Consider the following 26831-nt stretch of genomic DNA (forward strand, 5'->3'; position numbering starts at 1 on the left):
GAATTTAAAAAGTTCACTAAAAGGTTTAACAGTGAACAAGTCTCACTTTATCAGCATCAGCATCATCCACATCACTCACAGCCTTTAAACCTGAGCCTCATCGTCATCCCTTCACTCAACTCACCACTATTCATGCTAACATCAGTGGGAATTTAATAACTGATTTATTCACTCAGTTCTTTTCTGTTGGCTAAATGTCTTTATCTATGTCTTTTTTATTTTTTATAACACTTTAAAACTTTATTCTCTGTCCCCTCTAAACAGCGTGTAAGCGCTCTTCTCTGTTTTGATGATGACAATCATTGCGTACAGTTTGACAGCCGGCATCTGATTACAAACTGAATTGATTAGGCTAATGTCCATTTTGCTATTGTGCATTGCTAGCCAACAAGTAAGACATTCATCGTATGAGAAAAGCACACTTAGCTAACGAGGTTTTCGTCATTTTTAGACAGACTCCCAAGACAAGGTTAGATCTTAATCTAAATAAATAATAAGTGCATGCTTTTAGAAAACTCAAATGTTTTGGAGAAAATACATTTTTCCTGTAGTGTATTTTCACTCCTGTCCTCCCTCTCTCTCATTCTCACCCCCCCTCCCCATTCTCTATCACTCATTCCTCTCTTACCCATGGCTCTGTGAGACTGACAGTTCATCCTCCACACAGATAGCCCCTAATACTAGTCTGTCAACACCAATTTTCCCAAGCGTCAGATGATGTGTGAGCTGTGTTCAATCCGAAATGGCTGCTTTTAACGTGCTCTGGATCAGTTTCTGTCAATTGATTGCAATGAAATAATAACAAGGGGCTTGGCAGTGTCTGATATACTGCATTGTTTAATAGAACAGCTTGGGTATGTGGGTAATGGGGTGTAAGCCACGGGGGTAGAGCGGGGTTCAGAAACAACCGCATGATGTGCATGATGTTTTCTGACTCAGTTAGGCCATATTCTGAGTGAAACTCTGTATGAGCCTATGCATGCAGTTTAAGCACTGTGCATGACAACATGTAAAGTGTGCCTCATTCTTATGCATTTGGGGGAGGATTGTTCAAAAAGTGTGATGGCAGCACACACAAAGGAGGACAAATTCCAAGTGCGACTGGTTAAATATTCCTTTAATTTAATCAACTGTGTGGCATCGACGTGCACACATGATTTTTCCCACCTCTCAAAGCCAGGTGCAACTTAGTGGCATGTGTGTTCCTCAGAGCGGTGAAGGCAGTGTTGCCAAATGCATTGTTTAACCTCAAAATTGTTCTATATGAGTTATATTTGTACTGCCCATGTGGGTTATGATCAAATGTGTTATAATACAAGACCACTTAAGGAACTTTAGCCCTATCTGGAGTGGATTAGTTTATCAGGAGGACATCTGTAATCATTTTTTTTTTCATTGTAATATTTTTTTTTTTTTTTTTTTTTTTTTTTTTAATTATTATACACATCTCTTGATAAAACTCATGCATCCGAACAGCAATACAGTGGTCACAGGAGGAGTGTGTTTCTAGCAAGTTGTGTACTCTATGAACTCTATGAAGAGTATTCCCAAAATTTAACAGAAGCATCCATTTTTCGTTTCACATGTTTAATATTCAAGGCAGAGTCACTGATGCACACACTATGAGACTAAATACAGTAAGTAGCAGCAGTCAATTTATTTATTTATTTATTTATTTATTTATTTTTTCAAAGCGAGGTAATTTCTGTATAGAAAATCATGGACATGTGCATCCGGATAGCACTGTGATCAGATGACAGCTGAGTTTGGTGAAAAACAATCTGTAGGTCATCCGGCCTGTAATTTTCTAAGAGGAAGATGGAGAAAAAAAAAAAAGATCCAGATGGATATAAAATTCATCTGAACCCTAGGACCCCATGTAAAGTTAATCCTGTCCAGATAAGGCATTTGTGAAATAGCTATTCGGGGAAACTACTTCTTTTAATTCTGTTTGTCAGTTTTGTCATGTAGATCTCACAGCGCTGGTCATAGCAGATAAGTCAGGATATATAAATTTCTTACGTGTATCAGAAGAACTTATACAGGACTTTTGTGGCCATTTTCCAAATGTTTCAGGAACTGAATTTGACCACAAAAGTAATGCAAAACAGATTAGCTGGACTTTTAGTAGCTAGTTTATTCTGTACAGTTATTTTAGTTAGTTAGTTACAGCTACATTTCTACAGCTTCTAGACACTCAAAGCGCTTTACATAGTATGGGGGGGGTCTCCTCATCCACCACTAGTGTGTAGCATCCACCTGGATGATGCAACGGCAGCCATAGTGTGCCAGAACACCCACCATACACCAGCTGTACAGCCATCTTTTAATTAAAAACCAATTACTATTCAAAATGGAACATCAGCCGAATTAATGCCGTCCAGTGTGTCTTCACTAAAACCCAGTCTTTTTTTTTTTCTTACTGAACTTTCATTTACCTTTTAGTCCAGAGCTTTTTGATGGCTCAGTGGTTGACCACTTTGACTATTTCAGCTTTTAAACCGCAATTTGCACTTCATGCAGAGTGCACTTAGTCGGCATCCCAGGCGCAGTTTGCGTGATGAGCTTCAGCCTTAATAAACTGAACGTTAATTTCAGATGCACTGCGAACACATTGTACAGCTGCATCAAGTTGCGTTTTGCCTTCTGAACTACATACATCTGTCTCTGTGGCTCTTCTGGGTAGCAGGACAATGCCGGGCACTGCCAGTTTAATTGGTTTGATCTGTTGCAGCTAATGGGGTGAAACAGGTCTAGAAGACACACTTACGCATGCAGAGCCTGACGGCATGGTAATTAGCAGAGAGTTAAGGCTTTGGGTACACTGTCTACAAGGGGTGGCAGTGTTTCTCCAGTGTGACTAAGCATGAAGCAGCCGCGTCTGACAAGAATGATGAAATTGTGCATGATAATGGTGTGCCATCTCATTAGATGACCTCTGACCTTTGTGGGTTTAACTGACAGCTCCGACTGATTACAAAGTTGCTGTGGAAGTAATAGCTGTTAAGGGTAACCCCCCCTTCGCTCTCTCTTATCGCTCTCACTTTCTCTTTTTATTTTTTTTCAGAACTTTGCCAGTCCCTGTAAAAATTTCACACATAGGAGGCAATCACATCATGTAGCTAATCCTTCAGGTTTTTAATTAATGTGATGCAGTGAATTTGAGTTGTACGTTTGCAAATATTTGCTAAAATATTGCTATATTGATAGGTAATTCAGTCATTTTCTATATGTAAGTTGGCCATATTTAAGTATAGTTATTAATGTCACTCGAGGAGCAAGCAGACATTTAGCAGATATGGGGGGGGGGGGGGGGGGGGGGGGGGGGGGGGGTGTTTGCAATACACATGTTTGATAAACACTGGTGCAGTGTAGTTAATTTTATTGGACATTTGACTCATGAACAAAACAACCAAACATGAACTTCTATTTAAATCCAGAGAACACAGCGGAGAAACTATAACTAAGTGCACTCCAAAAGATACTTTAAACTCATGGGAATGTTCCAGAATCCCAGATTTACCAATGCTTTAATATTTAAAGGAGTTATTAAGACCTGAGCAGTGCATGAAATGGACCATTTTACAAGATCCTTTTCAGATGGATTTGGCTATAAGGTTGCTGAAAGGGTTGTAAAATAGGACAATTTCTTTTGCTACATTGACTTTTGTGTTTAGCTTTCTTTTAGCCAAATCCACTGGAATTTCATTTTTGTAAAATTTGTTAAAAAAAAAAAAAAAAGATTTAGTGCTGGTAATTTCAGAAAAATTACTTTCATCAAGATTTAACAAGGTACTGTATATTTTAAAATATACTCGTTCATACTTTGTGCTCTGTTGTTTCTCTAGTAAGAACGTGTATGAGAAATGGAAAAATGAAAGTTCATTCTCTGACTTTGTAAAGAACTCGCAGAATCTCTGCCATCACACTGTTGATGGTCTCTCTTAATCTCTGACTTTACAGTGTTGCTGATTTCCCAGAATCTTTAAATTCACAATATTGATTGTCTTCCAAAATCTCTGAATTCACAATATTGATGATCTCCCAGAGTCTCTTACTTCAGACTCCCAGAACACAGTAGACCCCAGATAAGAACCTTTATACTTCTTCTGCTTCTTCTTCTTCTTCATTTATTTCTCTTTATTAAAATACACACTCCTCCTCTAGCAGTTTGAGATAATAAACCACCCTTGGGCCATTGTTCCTTTTTAACAGTTCTGATCGCAGTCCCCTACTTTCCCTCTGATAAAGACCTGTAATCTGGGACCTGTAATTTGTATTAATAAAGGAGTCCAGATAATTGCCGTGTTCATGTGCTATTGGATTTATTGTAGATAGTTGCCCATAAGCATCGCCTTCAAGTCTGAATTACAAATTGCAGCTTGAAAAACAATTTTGATACCAGAGTTTCATAGTTCAACTTTGAGTCTTTCATTGTGGTGAAGAAATGGAATGTTTCCATCCTTATTATAAAGTAATTCTTTATTTTTCTAAATGCAACTTGCTTTACTTGCATATGCAATAACTTACTGGGAAATTGGAATTATGACTTTGCAAGTGGCAAATAAAATCATCTAATGCACATGTTAAAAGCAAACTAAAAACCAGCACTTTATGTTTATGACACAGATTGCAATCCATACTTGATCGTTTTCAGTTTAGATAACAACTTGCCCTTAATGATTTTTTTTTTTCCTCTCAGTTGAGGTTACAGTTAATCCATCTATCCATCCATCCATCCATTTTCCATACCGCTCATCCTACACAGGGTCCCTGGAGCCTACCAGGTTACAGTTTATCTCTATTATTATTATTATTATTATTATTATTATTATTATTATTATCTGAAAACATGTTAAACCACATGTCCTGCTTATCATACCAGAAAATAACGAATGTCTCTTATAGGCCTGATTAATGCTATAAAATCACATGACCTATTTATCATTTCAGGTCAAATGGAGGTTAAATTAGAGAAGGTTCCCAATTCTCATGTTCCACATTGTTTTACACAGCAACTTTGTAATCAGTCGGAGCTGTCTCTCTCTCTCTCTCTCTCTCTCTCTCTCTCTCTCTCTCTCTCTCTCTCTCTCTCTCTCTTTCCATCCTCTCCCTCTTCCCATTAAGCTTCTTGGCCTTAATGCCATTAACTTGTGGCATAAACCAATAATTAAATAAATAAAATTGTGTTTGTTTATTTCTTTCTCTTTTTTTGTTCCTGACGGAAATGTCACAGAAATGTTAATGAAATGTTAATTAAACAAGTAAGAAAACGCATGTCTTCAGCATTGTGCTGAGAGGTCACTCCTCCCCGGGCTCCTGCTCTCCGTCCACAGGGGGTGCACATTCAGCGAACGGAGCAGGGAGGAAGCAGTGGCACCCTAATTAAAGAGAATGTCACTCCTTCCCACTGAGAAGTGCATCAATCTCCCACATGGGCCTGCTGCGAGTTTGCCCCGTTGCATTATCTCCTGCAGAGGCGACACCACAGGACCTGAAAATACCTTTTTTATGTCTCTGTGTGTATGTATTTGAGTGCCACATGTCCAGGCCATTTTGGTGGCTCTGCCAAGCCCAAAGAAGTTAATGTTGGCCAACAAATGCAGCCTTCTGTTTCTTTTGCTGGCAGCCTGTTGGGCACCTGATTGAGAGATTCATATGGACCCCCCCCCCCCCCCCCCCCCCCCCACACACACACACACACACACACACACACATCATTCACTGCTTCGTAAACAGAGAAGACGAGTTTTAAAGTTAACTTATCACTGCCTTTATGCATTGTGTCATTTATCAGTGCCAGCCTTTATGCATTGTGCGTAGGAGCTCTGCAACATCGGAGTATGCTAATATGAGTTATCATTCAAAAATATGCCAAGAGAGCAGTCTTATCGACATACGAGTCTGGAATGATTGACAATTACATAACTGTTTTGAACTCTCTGATATTAATGGCCACCACAGTAGGCCCCACCCCTTACCCCTATTTCACAATAGTAATTTTGGTTGGTGATCGTGTCACACCTAGATTTTCCACTTGACGTGGTGCCTTCACTTTCTGTCAAGGTAAAATGAGAATTTTTGGGGTTTATTAATAAACGTGAAATAATATCTATCGATACACGTTCGACTTAACCAACATTGGACAAATGGAGACATGGGCAAAATGAATGGTTCCTTTGTACTTTAATCATATAATGCACCATTTCTCCTCAATAATATTAAAATCAGAATTTTTTTTTTTGGAACATTTTAGTGAAACTTCAAGCAGAAACCAGTATCTTCAGTGGTATAATCAACAGATCAGCCAGTTTGAATGTAGGTGGTACTCCTGCTGTCACCATGTGTAACACACTAAACATGGAAAAGAGAATGAAAAACAGAGAGTTGACTGAGGAGGTTAGAAAGAAAGTAATAATCAAGCATGATCAACCTGAAGGCTACAAGACCATCTTCAAAGCGCTTGATATTCCTCTGGCCACTGTTCCCAACATTATTAAGGCCCATGGGACTGAAGCCTGGATGTGGCCTCAAGATGAAAATTGACTCAAGATTGAAGAGAAGGATTGTTTGAATGGTGGGGAAAGAGCCCAGGAAAACTTCAAGACGGATCCAAGCTGACCTTCAAGCTTAAGGTATATCGGTTTCAAGTGGAACCAGTCGTTGCTGTCTGAATGAAAATAAGCTGTGTATTAGAAGACGCAGAGAAGTTCTTACTGAGAAACACACAAAAAAAATGCCAGACTGGAGGTTGCCAGCCTGCATGTTGAAAAGCTCTTCCTGCAGAATTTTCTTTGGAAGGATGAGAAAAAATTGAGTTGTTTGTTAAAAAACAACTCTGTCTATGTTGACAGAAAATTGATGCTTTTAAAGAAAATAACACTATCCCTACTGTGAAATGGTGAGGCTCATTGATGTTTTGGGGTTGCTCTACTGAAAATGTTCCATGTTATGTTTCTCAGTCAGTAATCCCTGTCGAGTTAGCAGGTCTGAACACATTACAGCCCAGTGTCAGCATCCTGCCTTTTAAAGATAAATTAGAAATCCCGAACAGTTCTAAATGTTACAAAACAGATGGTTAATATTTCCCTTTTGAAGGGTAATGCAGTGGGATTGTGTGTTTTGCTTGGCTCTACTCCTCACCCGATCGTCATTGACACATTAAAGGCACACTGTGGCTGAGTCGTGCGCTCCTCAAACACCTCTCCCGTCTTTAGTGATGCTCGAGTGCCTCTGGCATCCCCAACCACACTCCTGCTGCTGCATATTTTTATGCCTTTGTGAATTTTTGACCAGGAGGGATACATGAAGAGGATGTGAAGCAATCTGCTATGCTGGATCAGTGCCAAAGCCAAGATGGCTTCCCATGAAGCTGGGCTCATGGCTGATAGGGTTAGGAAGTCGGTGTCAGTGCATTCTCGTCATGTTTTATGAAAAACTAAGGTTCTGTTTAGCAACAGTGCTAGATGGGATGGTAATAAAGAAACTTTTCTAGACAGCAAAGCAGAGCAAGACTACATTTACATGGTAAATTGAAATTATAGACGTTTTGAGGTCATTGTTTCTGCAGTGGTAGCTTTAATAGTTTTGATACACAAAATTCCAACTTACTGGTTTAACACGGCATAGTTCAGTTCAGTGGTAGGAGTGTCAGGATTCGCCAATATTTGGACACACCAATATTCAATATATTTAACATTTTAAATTCTTAACAGCATCCCTGAAGAAGCTTTGCCCACTTTTGGCAGCTTCTAAACCAGTTTCATGAGTTTCACTCAAGAGGCTTTTCTTAAAGTCCTCAACTCCAAGCACTTTTTGTTTGCTGTTTCTAAATGTAACATGCAGATTGATGAAGCAGGACACAAGGGCAAAGCCAGAAATTGTAATGACAGTCAAATGGGTCAAATCACAGGCAGGCAGAATTATTGTAAGAGTATCCATAATCATCAAACTGATCAAAACTGGGAAGTTATCTTCCAGGGACCATAGAAACACAGTGAAACAGAGCTCAGAAACAAATTAATATGGATGCACTGAAACAATGAAATACAAGGGCTTAAATAGACGAATAAACGAATCAGTAACTAGACAGGTAACAGGTGGCTACAATAGTGAACAACACCAATCACAAGACACATGATAATGTAACAAAGAGACACGATAATGGAACAAATATGCACATTGAGGCCAAAAACAAAATAGTATTAGGGAAATTTGTGACACTAAATTCTAAATAAAAGCACTTTTTTGATTAAACAAGTTATTTATGTAGAAATACTTCTTATTAAAAATTCATTTTTTTTCAGAAAATGTTGTCAAATAATTGTCAAGTTTGACAAATAAATATACACATGCATTAATTTAGTATAAACTCATGCACATTTTCAAAACAGTGAAAAATATAACTTTGGTTACATTATTATTGTTGGAAATAGGAAATAGGCCCTTAACGCTCAACTCGTCAGTTGTATACATGAGATAAATGTAAGTGGCTCTGTCCATCATGTTGATTATTTGTTGTCATTTTGAATTCCTATTTCAGTTAGAAGCAGTATTATATTGATTATGTGTATAATATTTAAGATAGATTTATTCCTTATATTTATTGCTTCTGTTAACAGACCTAACTTCTTGCACATGTGCTTGTGCCTCTGGTTCGTCAGGGTTGTAACAGAGAGTCACATACAGTATAAAGCACTGTTTTATTTTCACTCGGGCAATGCATTTCTCTTGTAGAACAACATCGGTTGTGTTTGTGCTCGGGTTAGGTTCGGGTCGAGCTCACTGCGCACAGGTTCCTTTCTATTACTGCCTCACTCAGTTTCTTCGAAAATGTTTATTACACTCTTGAATGCCTTTATGCATTGTGAGATTTTATGCTGTCATACTGAACATATCCTTTGTGTAAATGGGGGAAAAAAATGGAAATAAGCAGTTTTGTGCATTTTCTTTTTGTATTGTTGTAGACGGTTAAGTTGGTCTGTATTGAAATGTCGTTGTGGGATGCAATCAAATGTTTTTAGCGTTTGCTTGTGTAGGCGTTGTAATCAGCCACACAGATGATAGATTTCCTCTCCTGTAATAATAAGCCACCTCTCTTGTGGAATTACAGTCTCTGTGTTATTACTCGGCCCGTGCTTAAATCAGCAATATCTTTTTTTTTCTTTTCTTTTCTTTTTTTTTTTTGGACCGTGCGCTCATTTACCTAGTACTTCTAGTACTTTATTTAGTGTCTACATATTTTATTTATTCATGTTTGTTTGTTTGTGTTGTGCAATGCTCTTTAGCATATTTGTAGTTTTGCAGCTGCTACTGTATGCAACAGTACTACTCACCTACTGCACTTTTCATTTCTTTTCACTTTTGAGTTGGCGCCATCCTCAGAATGACGTCGTAACCTCAGTGACTCACCAGTGGCCAGGAAATGGAATTTCCAGGATTTCTTTGTGCTGTCCCACTCTAGTGTAGTAGTGCTTAATGGCTCATATGAAAGTAGACACTCAGGACTTTAAGAATAGTCTTTTTTTTTTTTTTTTTTTGTACATTTATCTTTTTTCCATCCATCCATCCATCTTCTTATCCTTCCTTCAGGGTCACAGGGAAACCTGGAGCCTATCCCAGGAAGCATCGGGCACAAGGCGGGGTACACCCTGGACAGGGTGTTTACCTTTTTTTTAATTTTTAAATCTAGCGTACTAGGTTTTAAAATGATGCTATTATTGTGACAGTTGTATACAGTGTTTGTTTTAGTATCAAAAACGCTTTAGTTGGACTGTCCATTTTATCTCTGTACCAATATTACTATGCAGAGGTGTGAATTGTTTGCTTAGCATGGAGCTCACATCCCTCCCCTTTCCCTTCACCCCTGCTCACCAGCACCTAAACACAGAGTCATGATACTCTAAACACAGAAACCCAACAGTGCCCTGACTAAACTTATAACAGATTTGCAGCGATAAAACAATTCATCGTTGTTACCCAGAGGACCATGAGTTCCCTTCTGAGTCGGGTTCCTCTCTAGGTTTCTTCCTCTTAACATCTTAGGGAGTTTTTCCTTGCCACTGTCACCACCGGCTTGCTCAATTGGGATAAATTTGCACATTTAAAATCTGTATACCGTGTTTATATGTTTCTGTAAAGCTCCTTAGAGACAATGTCCATTGTAAAAAGCGTTATACAAATAAAATTGAATCGAATTCATTTGTTTATACTGATTGAAATCCGATATCCGATAAGAGGATTTCCATTCCGCCGGCAGAATAGAATGCCAGTTTACTGCTAGGAAGGGTTAAGTGAACACTTAATAGTGCTGGGATGAGTCCTAAAATCTGGAAATTAGTTAGCATTTTAGCACTAACGGTTCCATCGTCCCAAAGTCAATAGTTTTTTTGAATGGATTTTTGGTTAAATGCCTGAAATAAGGTCTGTGGTTAACACAAGCTCAAGATATTTTCACATTTTATTCTACAACATAAAATACATCAGTAATACCCAACTTGTGATTTTTTTTTAAAGCTTTTGCATGTCTTGAAAAAGACTGCTGCAAACAAGTGGCTAAATGGGACTACAGAGGTTCTCGGGGACATTAAAGGTCATCATGGCGAACAGGAAAACTCATCTACTATAGCCTCGTTGTGTTTATACTTGTGCTCTTGCAAACTATTCCAACTCAAACTTTCCAACCTATAGATTTACCAATTTATAGTAATTTCCAATTGTACTGTTTGTTAAATAAAAATCGAAAGAGTTGTCGGAAGCTTAGTGGTAGTGATGTTGAAGCCATGCGACTGTGGTGTAGTTCATTTATAGCCTAACAATAGCTTTTTACTTCTGGCGATTGTATTTAGGCTTCAAAATACATCAAACTTGTGTTCATTTGTGAAGATTAAATTGATGAACAAAACGTGTAAGGGTCATTGTTGGTCACAGAGCTTATTTTCTGCAATAATCCAAAAGCCAATGGGAAAATCCGATTGGATTTTTGTCAAGGGAACTAGTGTGATACTAACTTCCAGGTTAGCGTACAACAATACGTCCTCCCTACAACACACTATTAGCCTGCATTATCCCCTCTTGCTGTGAATAGCATGAGATTCAGCCAATGATTTTCACACTCTCGTTCACATTCTGTACATTGTGAAAGCTTACAGCATTATCAAGTCTTTTTATGTTGCAGCGGACTTGTGAATCATTCGTATTCTAGTGAGTTGTTTTATTATTTTTTTTACCCATCAGTCATTCTGGCAGCTCCAAGTAGCGTAGCATGTAGCATAACACTGCATAGCTTGCTTCTGTCAAGCTGATGACAGCCCTTCATTCAGTATACATCGCCACGCATTGGCACTGCAAAGCCGAACCCAAGCACAAGCCTCCTGTTTATACGGAAAGTGTCTTTCATTTTCTTAATGCAGCTGTTCTCTCTCTGTCTGATTGCGTTCTGTTTTCATGTGTTTAGAACAGTGTTAAAAGTATAATACTTTTAAGATTTTGGACATACAGTTCTGTGCAAAAGTTTTAGGCACCCTATTTTTCTTTTCTTTTTTTAAGTGCATTCGAACTTTGTTATAGATTTTTATTTGATGACTTCTACATTATCAAGTCAGTACAGAATCTTTTTAGATTTCCAAACATTACAGTTACAGCACAGAATGAAATGTTACAGAAAAATGTTTGGATGTCAGTAAAGAAAGCAGCGTATTGAGTGGTAAGAGACACTTTTCAGAAAAAAAAAAAACCATAATGAAGGCTTCTGGGTTTTACTGCAAAAATATGAAGCAAGTGCAACAGTGAAAGTCTCCAGATGAACCGTGGCTGGTTATGCAAGATGCTCAATAAAACGTACAGCTCATTTCCTTATAAAACTGCACTAATTCTACCTGTAACTACTTTTATTTTTTTAAAGCAAAGGGTCGTCTCTCCAAATATTGCCTTTGTTTCATTTATCACTGTTTACTGCTATTCATAGTATTTTTAGGTTGAAAACATTTAATTAAATTAGTTTTGAAGGCAACTTTTCTCTACAGCATTTCTTTGCATGTGCCTAAGACTTTTGCAGAGTACTGTAAGTATGTATTCGATAGCAGATTGTTTCACATAAGTGATGACATCATTCTGTACATTGTGCCATTAAGTGAAATACTTGGCTGCCGTACTGGTGCTCATTCTCCCTGCTTTGAAATGAATGTCTATGGAAGTTTAAAAAAAAAAAAAAAAAGGAACTCTTTATCCGGATATCTGCAAAGCTGCTTTGTGACAGTGTCCATTGTTAAAAGTGCTACAGTATATAAATAAAATTGATTTGGATTCAACATATTTGCAGTAATGAAGCTCTGATCTCAAAAATGTCAATCATACCCTGCAGATAAGCAAAAATGGAAGAATCTATAAATCATGACAAATTTATTGATTTGTATTGATATTAAAGAGCACCTATGATGATTTTGAAACGTGCCTAATTTTCTTTTAAAGGTCTCATACTGTAAATTTACAAGCATCTAAGGTCAAAAAACACTTTAATGTGCTCATAATTTAAATTGCAGCATTACATTTTTCCCCAGTGAACACAAACGACTTTCAATGATCTGTTCTAAAGCATTCCTTTTAAACTACTCCTTTCAGAGAGCATACTCTGCTTTGATTGGTCAGATGTCCCAGTCTGTTGTGATTGGTCTACTGCTGTTAGCGTGTGTCGAAAAGGAAACGCCCTCTACCATAATGAGTTTCAGTTACGTCTGTTTGTGAGCAGCTGATGAAAACCAGAGGCGTGGCTTTTTGTTACAAACCTACATAGGTTAGTACAGGAAGTAAAGCCTGGAATCACATTTCAGCTGTTCAGGATCGCTTCCTTCTTTTGGGAGTCAGTAACCCTGTTGTCGTGCACTTTGATTTTTTAAACTTTGCAGATGTTTTTACATTCACAAACAGCTCTACAGCACACTACATGAAAGGTAATATTTGAAAAAAACATAATAAGTGCACTTTAATTAGAATGATAAGAATCCTTTTACAACTCAATCGTTAGTTTGTCTAAGTCAGTTTCCATTTGTTCACAAGGTAAATCATTAATCACCCCAAATAAACATTCAGCTAATGTGAAGAAATCTTCTCTATATCTTTCATTTTACCTTTGATGTGTAAGGAAGAAAACATGATGGAATGTGCTGTTATAGGAAGATAATCAGTGATGAAATGATTTTATGCCACCCATTGTGATTATATTCCCATAGCAACACATCCTGAGGTGTTTTCTTCCACTTATACCACAGCAATGCCACAATGATTACATGATTTTGTTTTATTATTATTGTTTAAGGAGGCATGGTAGCTTAGTGGTCAGCACGTTTGCCTCGCACCTCCGGAGTTGAGGGTTTCGAATCCCACCTCCACCCTGTGTGCGTGGAGTTTGCATTTTCTCCCCAGTGCTTCAGGGGTTTCCTCCGGGAACTCTGGTTTCTTCCTCCATTCCAGAGACATGCTCGGTAGACTGATTGGCATTTCCAAATTGTCCTTAGAATGTGTTTGTGTGATTGTGCCCTGCGATGGGTTTACACCCTTCCCAAGGTGTTCCCTGCCAAATCCCCCACAAGCCTGTGTAGGATAAGTGATATGGAAGATGGATGGATGGATTATTTATTAAAGAACCACATCATGCATTTTATCCATTAATAATTATGGATAAATTATTACGTTTAATGTTCTGGAACATCTGAGAAACAAGTTAGTTCCTGTTATCACTTCTTATGACCAGTGTTTTTCTCGATCTCGAACTTTGGGGTGAATGTTATGACAAAAATTTTATATCACAGTTTGATATCACAAACAAATATATAGGTTGGCTAACAATTTTCCAGCAATACAAAAGAGTTTGCCTGCAAAACCAACAGAACAAATGTTACATTTTGTTAATAAAATGTAATTTTTCATATTTTAAAAATAGCGTTTTTTGGTCAAAATAAATAGAAAATATTTAACATTCAAAAGGGAAATTGTAAAATTTTATAGATTCATTAAAACATCTTAAACACTAATCAGCTTGTTTGTGATTATTAAAAAATACATTTTAAAAATATCTAACAAATTTTAATAAAAAAAGACATCACAATACTATTTCATAGACCATACTATTTCAGAGAACATACTTTGAAATAATTTGTCACAATACCAATGCTGTATTGTTTTATCACCCCAGCCCTACTTAAGCCTACTTAAAAAAGTAACTTGTTAGATAAACAGTAAAGCCCTCCATCGTAAAGACTTCTAAGAAAACGTAATCGTAAAGACATCGTAAAGAAAACTCAAAGAAACAGCCTTACATCTGAGTGTTACAAAGCACTGACACTGGTGACTCCTTCCATAAATGCTAAATTAATGTCTTCACCATATCAACAGTTTTTTACATTTTCTAACACGTTTTTAATCCATTTATGTGCCGCGTCCACTATACAAGGTACTTGTGTAAATTACCCGTGCTTTGCCTTACATCCAAGTTTGTATTAACATAGAAATACCTTCTGACCAATCAGAATTGAGAATTCATTAGCACTGTGGTATAAATATGAACTCAAATACTGGCTCCAGCTCACCAGCAAATCTGAACTCCTACGTGTCCACATTATGGCCAAGTACCTTTATCTTGTTGGACCTGGTTTATCTTATTTGATGATGAAGTGTGTGTGTAGTATTGTGTTATCGTTTTCCCAGGGTGAGCTATTGAGAAGAGTAAATTTGTTTGAATGGCAGCGTGCAAGCCGAACTCAATTGCTCAGTCTTCAGTGAAAATACGCTTCATTGCTACATGGACGCCTAAATGCAGTCAAGTGTGCCAAGTTAATCTTTATTGAAAATTCAAAGCAATTGCGTGAAAAATAGAGTGGATAAGAATCCTTCTGGGGTTTAGCCTAAATTCCAAGAGAAGCCAAGAACTGTAAATCAAGCCATAAGAAAACATCACTGTGGGTAAATAAATAAAAACTACGGTTCTTGAAACAGTCACTTGTTGATTTTGGATCCCAAATCTTGTGGGAGGAAAAAGTAGCTGTGGCAGACAGTCACTAACACTACTGGATATTTGTGAGTCAGTAAAAAAGTTACATTAATCAACCAGAGACATAATAAAGATATTTCTGTGATGGATAAATTTGACCAATGGAACATTCGTTCTGCACTGTTTTCAGCTTCTCCCATATGTCCTAGCTTGGTTTGCCTAGTACCTTACTACCGAATTCTGAGTTTGAATCAAATTTCATTTGATAGCTTCAGAAAACCATATTCAAAACAACAACAGCTGTTATTATTGTTATTATTATTATTATTATTATTATTATTATTATTATTATTATTATTATTATTACGCTTACTCTCTTGGCCAGGAATAGTTGTGGCATCATTGGGATTCGATTTCGGGATCTCCAGATTATTGTGTGAATGTTTTTTTGTTCTGCCGCTTAGGAACATTAGATGATAATCCATCCATCCAGCCATTGATTTTATGTACTGCTTATTCTACACAGGGTCATGGGGGAGCCTGGAGCCTATCCCAGGGACCTCAGGGCACAAGTCAGGGGACACCCTGGACAGGGTGCCAACCCATTGCAGGGCACAATCACACACACATTCACACACTAAAGGCAGTTTGAAAATACCAATCAGCCTACAACACGTCTTAGACTTGGGAGGAAACCAGAGTACCCGGAGGAAACCCCCGAAGCACAGGGAGAACATGCAAACCCTGCACGCGCAGGGTGGAGATTTGAACCCCACCCCACCCCCACCCAATTAGATGATAATTGTATCATTAAATTCCTCTTATTCTTCTTATTATTATTATAAACCAAGGTTATCAAATAAAGTTCCAGAGCAAAATAAATAATAATAATGGCAGCGCACTTCCCTAGTTGTAAAATATCCTGCACAATACCCCTAGCGGTCAAAAGCACACAATAATGAAATGTATGAATGTGCACAATGCACCATTGTGTAGACCTATATACAAGTTATTCGAGGTTGTGTTGTGCTTCTTTGTCCATTGCTATCTAAAAGGCTTTTGAAAAATTTCTGTTTGAGGGTAACCAGCAGTCATAGAACACGTATCTACATAGTCTTTCATGAGAAATGCTTTCCGAATGACTCTCTATGATCTGTGGCCCAATTTTGAACTTTGTATCATGATAAACACAAATGGAGAGTTGACCTTTAACGATATCAAAGCTGTTATATTGGGACAATAATAAATAAGTTGTAGTAATAGTCATACTACGAAATCTATTATTAATGATTGTTGGTAGTGAAATTGCAACGCATTATTCAAAATCCTTTGAAATGTGACCCGTCTGCGTGTGACCCGAGTATTTGGCCTTATTTGTGTCCGCGTGCCACGAAGATGCTCTCAGCTGAAACGCAGCGTGCTTATGATATCTCATTTTCGACAGATTACGCGCCTGAGCCCTTCCAAGCCCTCCAAGCAGTTATCACCTGTGTCCCTGCCTCGCGCCATCTGAGCCCTAACCCATAAAATCTGGAAATCATTTGTGTTAGTGTGTATAAAGTGTGTCCTCCGTTCCACAGCCCCTCTAGAGAGGGGTGCGAGCTTGATCTTCTTCATTAGCTTACACTCCTGCGGGAAAAGCTCCAAAATGAAATGTGTGTCGCCTACATTGGCTCGAGGAGCAGGTCTGCACCCGGCAATGAAAGCACCCATTTGGATCACAAAGAAAATGACTCATTTTTCAAGGTCGAAAAGTTGATCAAACAGAATATATACTGTCGCTTCTGTCGTTGGCTAGCGTTTAATAGAGGAGATAGGCAGCATGTGGAAAGATCTGGAAGCATGTGTTAAGTATAGAAGTGCAGTTGATGTCATAAGTTTATATACGCCTTGCAGAATCTGCAAAACGTTAATAATTAAAAAATAAATAAATAAGAGGGCTCATAAAAATTGCATTTCGTTTTCTTATTTTTATTTTTTTTTTTTTACTTTGTACTGCCCTGAATAAGCTATTTCATGTCATTTTGAACAGGACGATCGGTGTAAATTGTTATTGTTTTGTTTAAATATCAGATTTTTTTTCTTCATTTAATACTGCCCTTCAGCTACATTAGACATTTACATGTTTCCTAGAAGATGAAATAATTACAATTTACACCCATCATCCTGTTCAAAAGTAACCTTAATGTATCGTGTTGCCTTCTTCAGAATCAGTGAACGCGTGCACCTTTTGTAATAGTTGTGTACGAGTCCCTCAGTTGTCCTCAGTGTGAAAAAATGGATCTCAACACCATATAGCTGTATTGGAAAGGGGTCAAATATCACTGTCGAAGAACAGTGAGCAGTTTAACTGCTCAGGACAAACAAGGGACTCATGAACAACTATCACAAAACATAAACACAATCATAGATCATCCAAGTAACAATACACAGTATTAAGAATCAAGGGTATGTAAACTTTTGCGCAGGTTCATTTGTGTAAATTCAGTTATGCTTGTGTCTTGTGGACTATATTTAAACATCTGATATGTGAAATAGCTTATTCAGGGCAGCACTAAATGAAAAAACAAAATAATATTTTTATGATCCCTCGTTTTAAAAAAATTTTTTTTTTTTTTTTTATATTTTATTATTAACATTTTGCAGACTTATGTAAACTTATGACCTCAACTGTATATTAACACTCCAAGTGTACTGCTTAAGTAAAACTTTTTTTTTAACCAAATTAAATTATATCAGTCAATATTATCAGACATCAGACTTTTGAGCTGCTTAGTATTAGTGACCAAATGTATTTTTTACAAACAGCCAGAAGACACCCTGGTTTTCAGAGAAAAGATTGATGAACAGCTGATCACAGCAGTGTCTTTTCTGGTGCTATATTGTGTCTCGCCGCTCTCTCCGTGTACATATTTAGGCATGAGACATGTAGAACATGCTGCGAAAGCCATCAGTGGTTGTACATTAGTTAAGATAGTGAGCACGTGTTCAGTGAAATGCGCAGTGGTCTTGGCAGGCGTCGTACACGTTAAGCCAGTGCGGGATGTTTTATTTCCAAGCACTCTCTTCAGCCGCCTGATGGATCTTTGTGCCGAAGATGAATCTCTACCATTAGTACTCTTTGCTGAAGTGCAGAGTATTTATCACACAACAGATATACCTCAGACCAGATACATCACAACGCCATCCTTATATCACACTGCGAGGCGTCTCTGTGAGTGTGTGAGGATGTGTTAGAGAGAAGGGAACGTGAGGAGAGAGAGAGATTGAGCAATAGAGTGACATTAAGAGCAAGGTAGATGGAGGTGTAGATGAGGAAAACATGAGAGTGAAGGAAGAATGAGGGCCGACTGTGTTGTTCTTCTTTTCTCTCTCTTTTTTGTTCTTGATTGATTACCTCGTATCGAGTCTGACCAGCTTGTAAAGGGTTGGCTGTAATGTTTTATCCCATAAAATGGCTGTTAAATCAGGAGAGAGTGAACAGCTGTTGTTTTTTTTTCCCCTTCTTTCTCCATGCTGTTCTGTTTCCTGTGCATGCTAGTGCAAATAAAGTTTCCTGACTAAACTCAGTTACTGGCCCCAGCGAGAAAGAGATTAAAGTGACTGTCTGTCTATCTATCTATCTATCTATCTATCTATCTATCTATCTGTCTGTCTGTCTGTCTGTCTGTCTATCTATCTATGTATCTGTTTATCTGTTTGCTTGTTTGCTTTTTTATTTTATTGTTAATGTATTCATCCATTCATTTATTCGTGTCAATTACATTTTTCATTTGTTTATTTGTTTATCTGTTGTTTATTTATTTTTTGATGTTACTACAAATTTTTGTTTGTTCATTTAATTCTTTTTTTTTTCATTTAATTAGTCTTTTATTTATTCATATTTTCTTAGTAATCTCAGTTATTGACCCCGGTGAGAATGAGACTAAAGTGTTTTTTTTATTTTATTTTATTTCCATTGATTTCATTTTTTTCTATTCATTTTTCTTTTCATTTTTCTTTTTTGCTTGTTTGTTTGCTTGTTGGTGTATCTGTTTATTGGTTTAATTGTTCACTTATTTATTTGTATTTTGTGACTGTCAGTTACTGGTCCCAGTGTAACTGTGATGAAAGTGCTTCAGCTCCGTCTCTCTTCTCCTGATGATGATTATATACTGTAACTGCTCAGGCAGTTCATTATGAATGGATACATCTATATGCAACACAGTGTCAAGAGAGGCCTGTTAATCTGTCATGCTCACAAGTGCCTTGCCTTCTCTCAACAGACATTCGCACCTTCACATTCAGGCATTCTTTCTCTCTCCCAGTTTCTTTCAGTTTTTCTGGTAGTAGTGATTATGCAGTGATGTGTTTTGTCTGAAGAATTTATGCTAAACTAAAATATATAAACCCAGCACTTTAGACCTTTCAGTATGTGGGCTCTATTTTCATGCAGATATAAGTACAGCGACATATTGCGCTTTTTTTTGGCTTTTTCTCTTGTGTTCACTTGCTCTACTTTTATCCCAAAACTGTGCTAACATTGTAACCTCTTGGGACTCTCTCTTCTCACAGACACAAGGATGAAACGCTATTTTTCTTACTTAAGCCAAGGCCTTAAAAGCCATGTCCCATTTCTTCCAACCTGTTTTAGTGAAGGCATAAGGGCACTCTAATTTCAAAAATACATAGGCTGCTTCACCCGACTGATAACTAAATACTCCTAGCTGAATTATTTTAAACAAAGGCTATTTGAACCTGGGTGAAAATAGTTTTTTAGTTCTAACGCTTGATCACGAACTTGGCTATTGGTTTGCACATTATAGTAACCTAACATTAGGTAGCTACCTAGACATTTGTTTTAATTGCATGATATAATGCTTAGCCTGACATTAGTCAGCTATCGTTAGCTGTAATTCAGGTCACAGATTTATATTAGTGTGCTCATTCAGATGCGTTTCTATAGTAACAACTCATTCACAGGGACATGCATGATGCTAATATGATCATTTAAGACTAATAATAAAATGTGTTATTTAACAAAGAAAGAAGTATAATCATTAAACACTAAATCACTGATATGGTGATGTGACATTTTTGTAAGGAGTCTCCAGTGTCAGCACTTTGTAACAATCAGAGTTAAACCTTTTACAAACATATTTACAGATTTACACACATAATGTTGTTGGACTTTATACATATAAACATGAACTAAATGTATGTATTCATATGCATAAAAAGGTATATTTAAAATGAAATTGATAGGGAAAACCACCACAAATGAGCAACATTAGTATTTTGGTGCAAAGCTGTTTTTTTTTGTTTTGTTTTCGTGGTGTGAAGTACAGCTTCGAGACATCTACGATAAGATGCAATTAGCATTTTGTTGCATCGTGGTTCAATTTTGGACCAATCCTCTCAGCAAATTATCTTCAATGCCCCAAGGTTATGCGGGTCCCTCTCGCAATTTCAAAATCCTCCATGCATTTTCAATGGGATTGAAATTAAAGACCGGCTTAGGCCGTGCATGGCGTTCTTGACTTCTTTTGGCTGTATGTTTGTGGTCATTGTATTGTTGAAACGTCCATCTCATACCCCAGTACCATTTACACAGCCCCAGATCATGGTGCTCCCACTTCTGTACTCTACTGTAGGTATAGTGTTCTTGGGATAATACACACAACCTTTTTTTTTATTATTATTCTCCAAACACGGTGAGCTTAATTATTGCCAAAGTGTTCTATTTTTGTTTCATCTGACCTGAGCATATTGTTCCTCTAATTTGTTTAAAGGCTTTAAGATCTGCATCTCTGTGCTTCTTTTTTAAATAGAAGAGTTCTTCCTGTGCTTTGGGGGTTTCCTCCCCCAGTCCAAAGGCATGCGTTGTAGACTGACTAGCATTTACAAATTGTCTGTCTGTATTGTGTGAATGGGTGTGTGAACGGGTGTGCGATTGTGTCCTTTGATGGGTTGGTCCTCCATCTAGAGTATCCCCTGCCTTGTGCCCCGAGTTCCCTGGGATAGGCTTCAGGGTCCCCGCAACCCTGTGTAGGATAAGATGTACAGAAAATGCATGGATAGATGGGAGTTTCGCCTGAGGTGTAGGATTAGAGATTGCGGTGCAGTTCATTGCTTATTGTTCTCTGTGTAACTGTTGTTCCTGCTGCTTTCAGGCCATCCTGCCACTCTTTTAAAGTGACTGCTGGTCTCTCTCTTGCTTACATTCCTCATCATTAGAAATCCAGCATGGCACACTTGTCCCCTGTAATAAGTTGTAATAAGTTGTAGTTCCAGGACACCTGCATATTATTGAACCAGTTCTACTGATGGGGATGTTTGCTATGCCGCTATACCTTTTCCATTCAAGCGTTGCTTAATTTTGTCACTGAGAACATTAGGCAGCTCCTTCACCTTCACAGTGATTGGTACTTGATGGAAATCTTCCCAATTTAATAATAATAATAATAATAATAATAATAATAATAATAATAATAATAATTATTATTATTATTATTATTATTATTATTATTATTATGAATCTTATATATATGCCTTATATGCCTATAATCTTATATATAATACTTTTTCCTCATCAGTTTTTTTTTTTTAAACATATCTTGTTTTTAAGTTTTTGAGTCTGTACATTTGCATACAAATCTAGAAATAAAACATCAAAATATTTTATGTTTAAATTTGAGGTGGATATATGCACTGGAAGTACTGTACATGAAACAACAAAAACAAAAGTGAATATTTATTTCTTCTCACTACAGCTTCTGTCACATTGGGAGACCATTAATGCAATTTGTGTTGCTAAATAAGAATATTCCATTTCTCTTATATATATGCACTTCTGTTTTATTTTGGTGTTTAAAGGTGCGCATACAATGTGGCCAATGCTATTTTTTATTTTTATATTTTATTTTATTTTATTGTTGTTTATTATGTATGTTTTGCTAGGGCACAGATAGACACATCCTTAACAAATAAGAAGTGGCTGCTAAATGTAATTCAGAACGATGGCACATCTTTACTCACTGAATATTATATAAATGACTGAATCAATCAAATGTGTGACAAAGCTAATTAAATGTCTCACTAAATATATTGTTATCATATAAATGAAGAGCCAGTAAACACCCACATAAGCGTGCGAGGAGACAGAAAACATATTTGTTGCTAGTCATTATGAAAATGTCACTATGGTGAGCCACTACTGCGCAATCACTTCTGAGAGGAATTGGGAAGAGCTGATTTGATTGGACATTGCAGCAGCACGCCTAGTCATTCATTTGAATGATTCATTTTCTCTCTCTTTAGATGCCCTCCATGGCCGTACAGAGGGCGATGTTTATGCAGAGTGTGCGCTGGGGTGTATGGAGTCCTTTCTCTGATCCCGATGGCCAGTATGAAAGTGTGTGTGTTAGCCTGCAGGGTGGCGCCCTACCCAACCCCTATGGAGTTATGGTTTACACAGCACACACACAGCAGGTAAAGATTTAATACATAACATACAAATATTACAACACTTGATACAAGAAAGACATCATTTGAGCCAAACGTTTTAGTGCTACACTTGGGATCGAAACCAGAAACTTGGATGGTAGTGGTGGTGGTGGTGTGTAAATTTTAAACCAGTGCCAAGCTTAAAATAAAAATATATATTATACCCTCTCATTAATGCATTCTGCTTCCATCTAGATATTTCACAAATTAAACAAAACAAAAAAAAGTGTAAATTTGTGGACAGTGGTGCTTGAAAGTTTGCAAACCCTTTAGAAATTACTGTATATCGTCATAAATATGACCTAAAACATCGTCAGATTTTCACACAAATCTTAAAAGCAGATAAAGAGAACTCAATTAAACAATTGAGAAAAAAAATATTATACTTTGTCATTTATTTGTTGAGGAAATTAATCCATTATTACATATCTGTGAGTTACAAAAGTATGTGAACCTTTGTTTTTAGTATTTGGTGTGACCCCCTTGTTGAGTTTATCTTTATCTACCTTTAGGACTTGTGTAGAAAATTCTAAAGGGTTCACAAAATTTCAAGCACCATTGTATGTGCCCAACTACTTTTGGGAGAATATCCTGAGGTGTAGTAAAACAAAGCATGCCATCCAATCATGGAAAACACTGTCATCCATCTTGTTTAAAAAAAAAAAGTTTGCGATCTATGAATGCATTTGCATTCTTTTTTTTTTCCTTTTTCCTTTTACTCTACACCACACACACACACACACACACACACACACACATCCTGTACTTAAGCTCAAATCTTATACTGCTACAATTATAATAATGGTGCTAGTGTAATTATGTAATTACTGTATTCATTATTGAAGTCTAGTGAAAAAGCTTCACTGTCCGGACAGATCAGTCCAGGAGGAGTGCAGCAGATCTCCGCGAGTCCTATGGGCGACACTAACCGCCATTACACCCTCATTATTGTATTAGCTCCATCCTGTTGTGCTACTGTCATATTAAAGCCAATTAGCATCATTAGACGAAGCCCTGCAGTAACATCAGCGTATCAGCTCCTCCCAGGCAGCTCAGCTCTGGACCAGTGCTGCAGCTAACACGCCGTGGTACAGAGATAATCCACTGCATATTTCCTCATTGGATGAAGTTTTGCTCACTAAAACAATGGCATGCGAGTGTTTAGTGCAGTTTAGGGTTATGGTTCCTCTGATAGGTTTGTTAAGAACGATACATTAAACTTATGCAAACTCCAACCAAACTGACACATTGTGCTTTCTCGCTCTCTTCCAGACCGATGCAGAAGGAAGCGTTATCAAATTCAAGTTTACGAACAACTCGGAAGGCGCCACTTCCACTGTGACATCAAAATCAGTCTCTCAGGAAAAGCCTCAACCTAAGAAGTGGCACGCCACATCCCACGGTGACCTTTTTCCCCTTAAGAATACATTTTTCACAGATTTTGAGCCAAAAGGTCTAGTATCCAATACATCAGTCTTCAATCCGGGATTTTGCGACCACATAAATGAATGCAAAATCAAGCAAACTTCACAATATTTGGAGGAGCTTGCAAATTTTGTAAATTAGCACAGATTTAGGCCAAGACGCATCATGTGACATCATCACCAAAGCCCTCTTCAATTCACATGCATCGAACAACTAAAAGGCCTTGTTTACCAACAAACATCACTGTGAAAAGAGGTGCAATTTTGTCCAATTCAAGTAGTTTTCCACAAAAAAAAAACCTCTGCAAGTTGCATTGGCAATTTTGAGGAAAAATAAACACAGAAAAATCAAGCATTTCTGGCCACAACAATCACAAGAAATCTCTGCGAAATCCTGTACGGACTGTAACAGCCAGTCTAATTGATAAATTGCAAAGATGTGTGTCCTCAATTTCTAATTAATTTTTTTTTCTTTCTGAATGGGGAAAAAAGAAATGTACCTCTATCATAAGATTTACTTACAAATAAGAACAGTGAAGGTTAAAAAAATTAATGCGTGTAGATGCAAAAAGACAACAATCCAAAGAATAAGATAAGATCACCAGAAAAATATAGTTTACCAAAGAAAATATAAAAAATAATGAACAAAAAGCATGAAGTTGAAATTTCTCACTCGCCCTCTAGACCTGATTAGAAGAAGGAAATTTGTCAGGGAACATGATAACAGCTATTTCAGGAACAATAGGGGATGAATATTGCAGGAGAGGATCCAAATGTGGCTTATAGATGATAGAGGTTTCAAAAGGTTGTACTTTCAGAACAGGAGATGCAGTCTTTTGTACTGCTGATTAGTTTGTTTTTGTTTTTATTATTAATATATATGCATCATACACTTTATTAGAAACACCCGTACCCCTACCCATTAATGCAGTTATCCAATCAGCCAATCATGTCGCAGCAGTTCATAAAATCACAAAAATACTTGTCAAGAGCTTTATATTCACATTTAATATTAGAATTGGGGGAAAAACAATCTCAAGTTATTTTGACTGTGGCGTGGTTGTTGGTACCAGACTGACTGGTTTGAGTATTTCAGAAATTACTGATCTCCTGGGATTTTCACACGCAAGTCTCTAGAGTTTGCACCGAATTGCACAAAAACATCCAGTGAGCAGCAGTTCTGCAAATGGAAGCACTTTGTTAGTGAAAGAGCTCAGAGGAGAATGGCCATGCTGGGTTGAGCTGACAGGAAGTCTACAGTAACTCAAACAACCACTCTTTACTACCATGATGAGCAGAAAAGCATCTCAGAATGTACATGTCAAACTTTAAGGCAGATCTACAATAACACTAGAAGACCACATGAAGTTCCCCTCCTGTCAGCCCGGAACAGGAATCTGCAGTTACAATCGGCTCATTGAACCTGCAAATCACAGGCTTTTCCAAACTGGAAATGTGAAAGTTGGAAAAATGTAGCCTGGTCTAGTTCCAGTTGGTCTTGAACTGTCTTGAAATCAAAATTGGAACAAAAAAATCCATATAGTTTGTAAAAATATTTCCAAGTTTTCAAGTGATTGCATAATATTAAGCCCTGATTTAGAATGCTGAATTAGTTCTTTTGGAAAGAGACATGGTTACAGCATTCAATTCCTAGCCTGTTAATGAAGTACTAGATTATTAGCACAATTTTTCAGTAGTTGAATTTATAGCCCTAAGTTTATTGCTTTATTTTGGAATCATGGAGACTAGCTCCTTTTGGAATTTTTGGAAAATTTGGAATATTACAGTACGAGCCACAAGACGATTTTAATTCAAAACACAGATTATGAATTTGTTTGGTGGTTCAGTATCTTGTTGATATAAAAATAATTTGACCTCATTTTGTTCTATGGCAGGGATTTCCTAACTGGGGAAAAAAGACCCCAAATTTACACTGATCAGCCATAACATTAAAACCACCTACCTAATTTTGTATAGGTCCCCCTTGTGCCACCAAAACAGCACTGACCCTTCGAGGCATGGACTTCAGAAGACATGGTGTGCTGTGGTATTTGGTACCTATGGTACTGTCGTTAGCAGTACACGTTTAAGTGGTGCATCCATTTTTATTGCTGAACTCCTACGCTAGTGCAGCATGGCAGGATGTTAAAAAAAATTATGTAACTACACATACACTCTTCATTTAAATGGCTTGTTTGTGACTCCCAGTAATATTTCCATTTAATAGCACACTAAATCCTTGTTCATATATATATATATATATATATATATATATATATATATATATATATATATATATATATATATATATATATATATATATATAGATAGATAGATAGATAGATAGATAGATAGATAGATATCAATATTTGTGATATTAATTTGTAAAATAAATGATTTTTTTAACCCCATTCCTAAATCAAATGATTTCACATAGGATTTATGCAAACTGTAAACATAGCCCTTATATAAACTCCAGCCAGATTGCTGGTCACTGTGGATTCCTTGCTTCAAACTACACTGTGGGTTTCACTGTGCAATAACAGCTATATGCAAGCTTGATTAAACCTCCTTCAATATAAAGCTGAGTGCTTCTTATTAAAGTTTTTTTCTGAAGTTTGACTGAGTTGAAAGTCAACATGGCCCTGCAGTTCCTATAGATCTGTGTATTTGATAGAGAGCGTGTTCTGCTGAGGCTGCACAATGTGTGGACCATTAAACAGGGAATCCGGTATTGCCAGTCAAATTCACCTAACACTGTTTCAGAGTTGGATTAGTTTTAGCAGGGGAGGTAATTTAAGTGATTACCAACAAGATGTGTGATTTTAATCGGCTCCAAATTGGTAATAATTCCAGAGCAAATTACCTTTTGTATTTCACCGAACACAAATCTCCTAGAGTGAGAATATTCTGGTTCAATCAATCTCATGGTAATTTTA

The 26831-nt window shown here is 37.2% G+C and overlaps 1 protein-coding gene across 2 annotated transcripts in view; it reads left to right on the forward strand.

The window, feature by feature from the left end:
* The window catches only part of nphp4 (nephronophthisis 4), a 210204-nt gene that overhangs the window by 90279 nt on the left and 93094 nt on the right, over window positions 1-26831 (forward strand). For both annotated transcript variants that reach the window (XM_017468908.3, XM_017468909.3), the window contains exons 9-10: window positions 22283-22453; window positions 23741-23870. In XM_017468908.3, coding sequence (XP_017324397.1) covers window positions 22283-22453; window positions 23741-23870 — 301 coding nt within the window. The remainder of the gene's footprint in view (window positions 1-22282; window positions 22454-23740; window positions 23871-26831) is intronic.

This window comes from Ictalurus punctatus, chromosome 5 (genome assembly GCF_001660625.3).
Source record: "Ictalurus punctatus breed USDA103 chromosome 5, Coco_2.0, whole genome shotgun sequence".
Taxonomy (NCBI): Eukaryota; Metazoa; Chordata; class Actinopteri; order Siluriformes; family Ictaluridae; genus Ictalurus; species Ictalurus punctatus.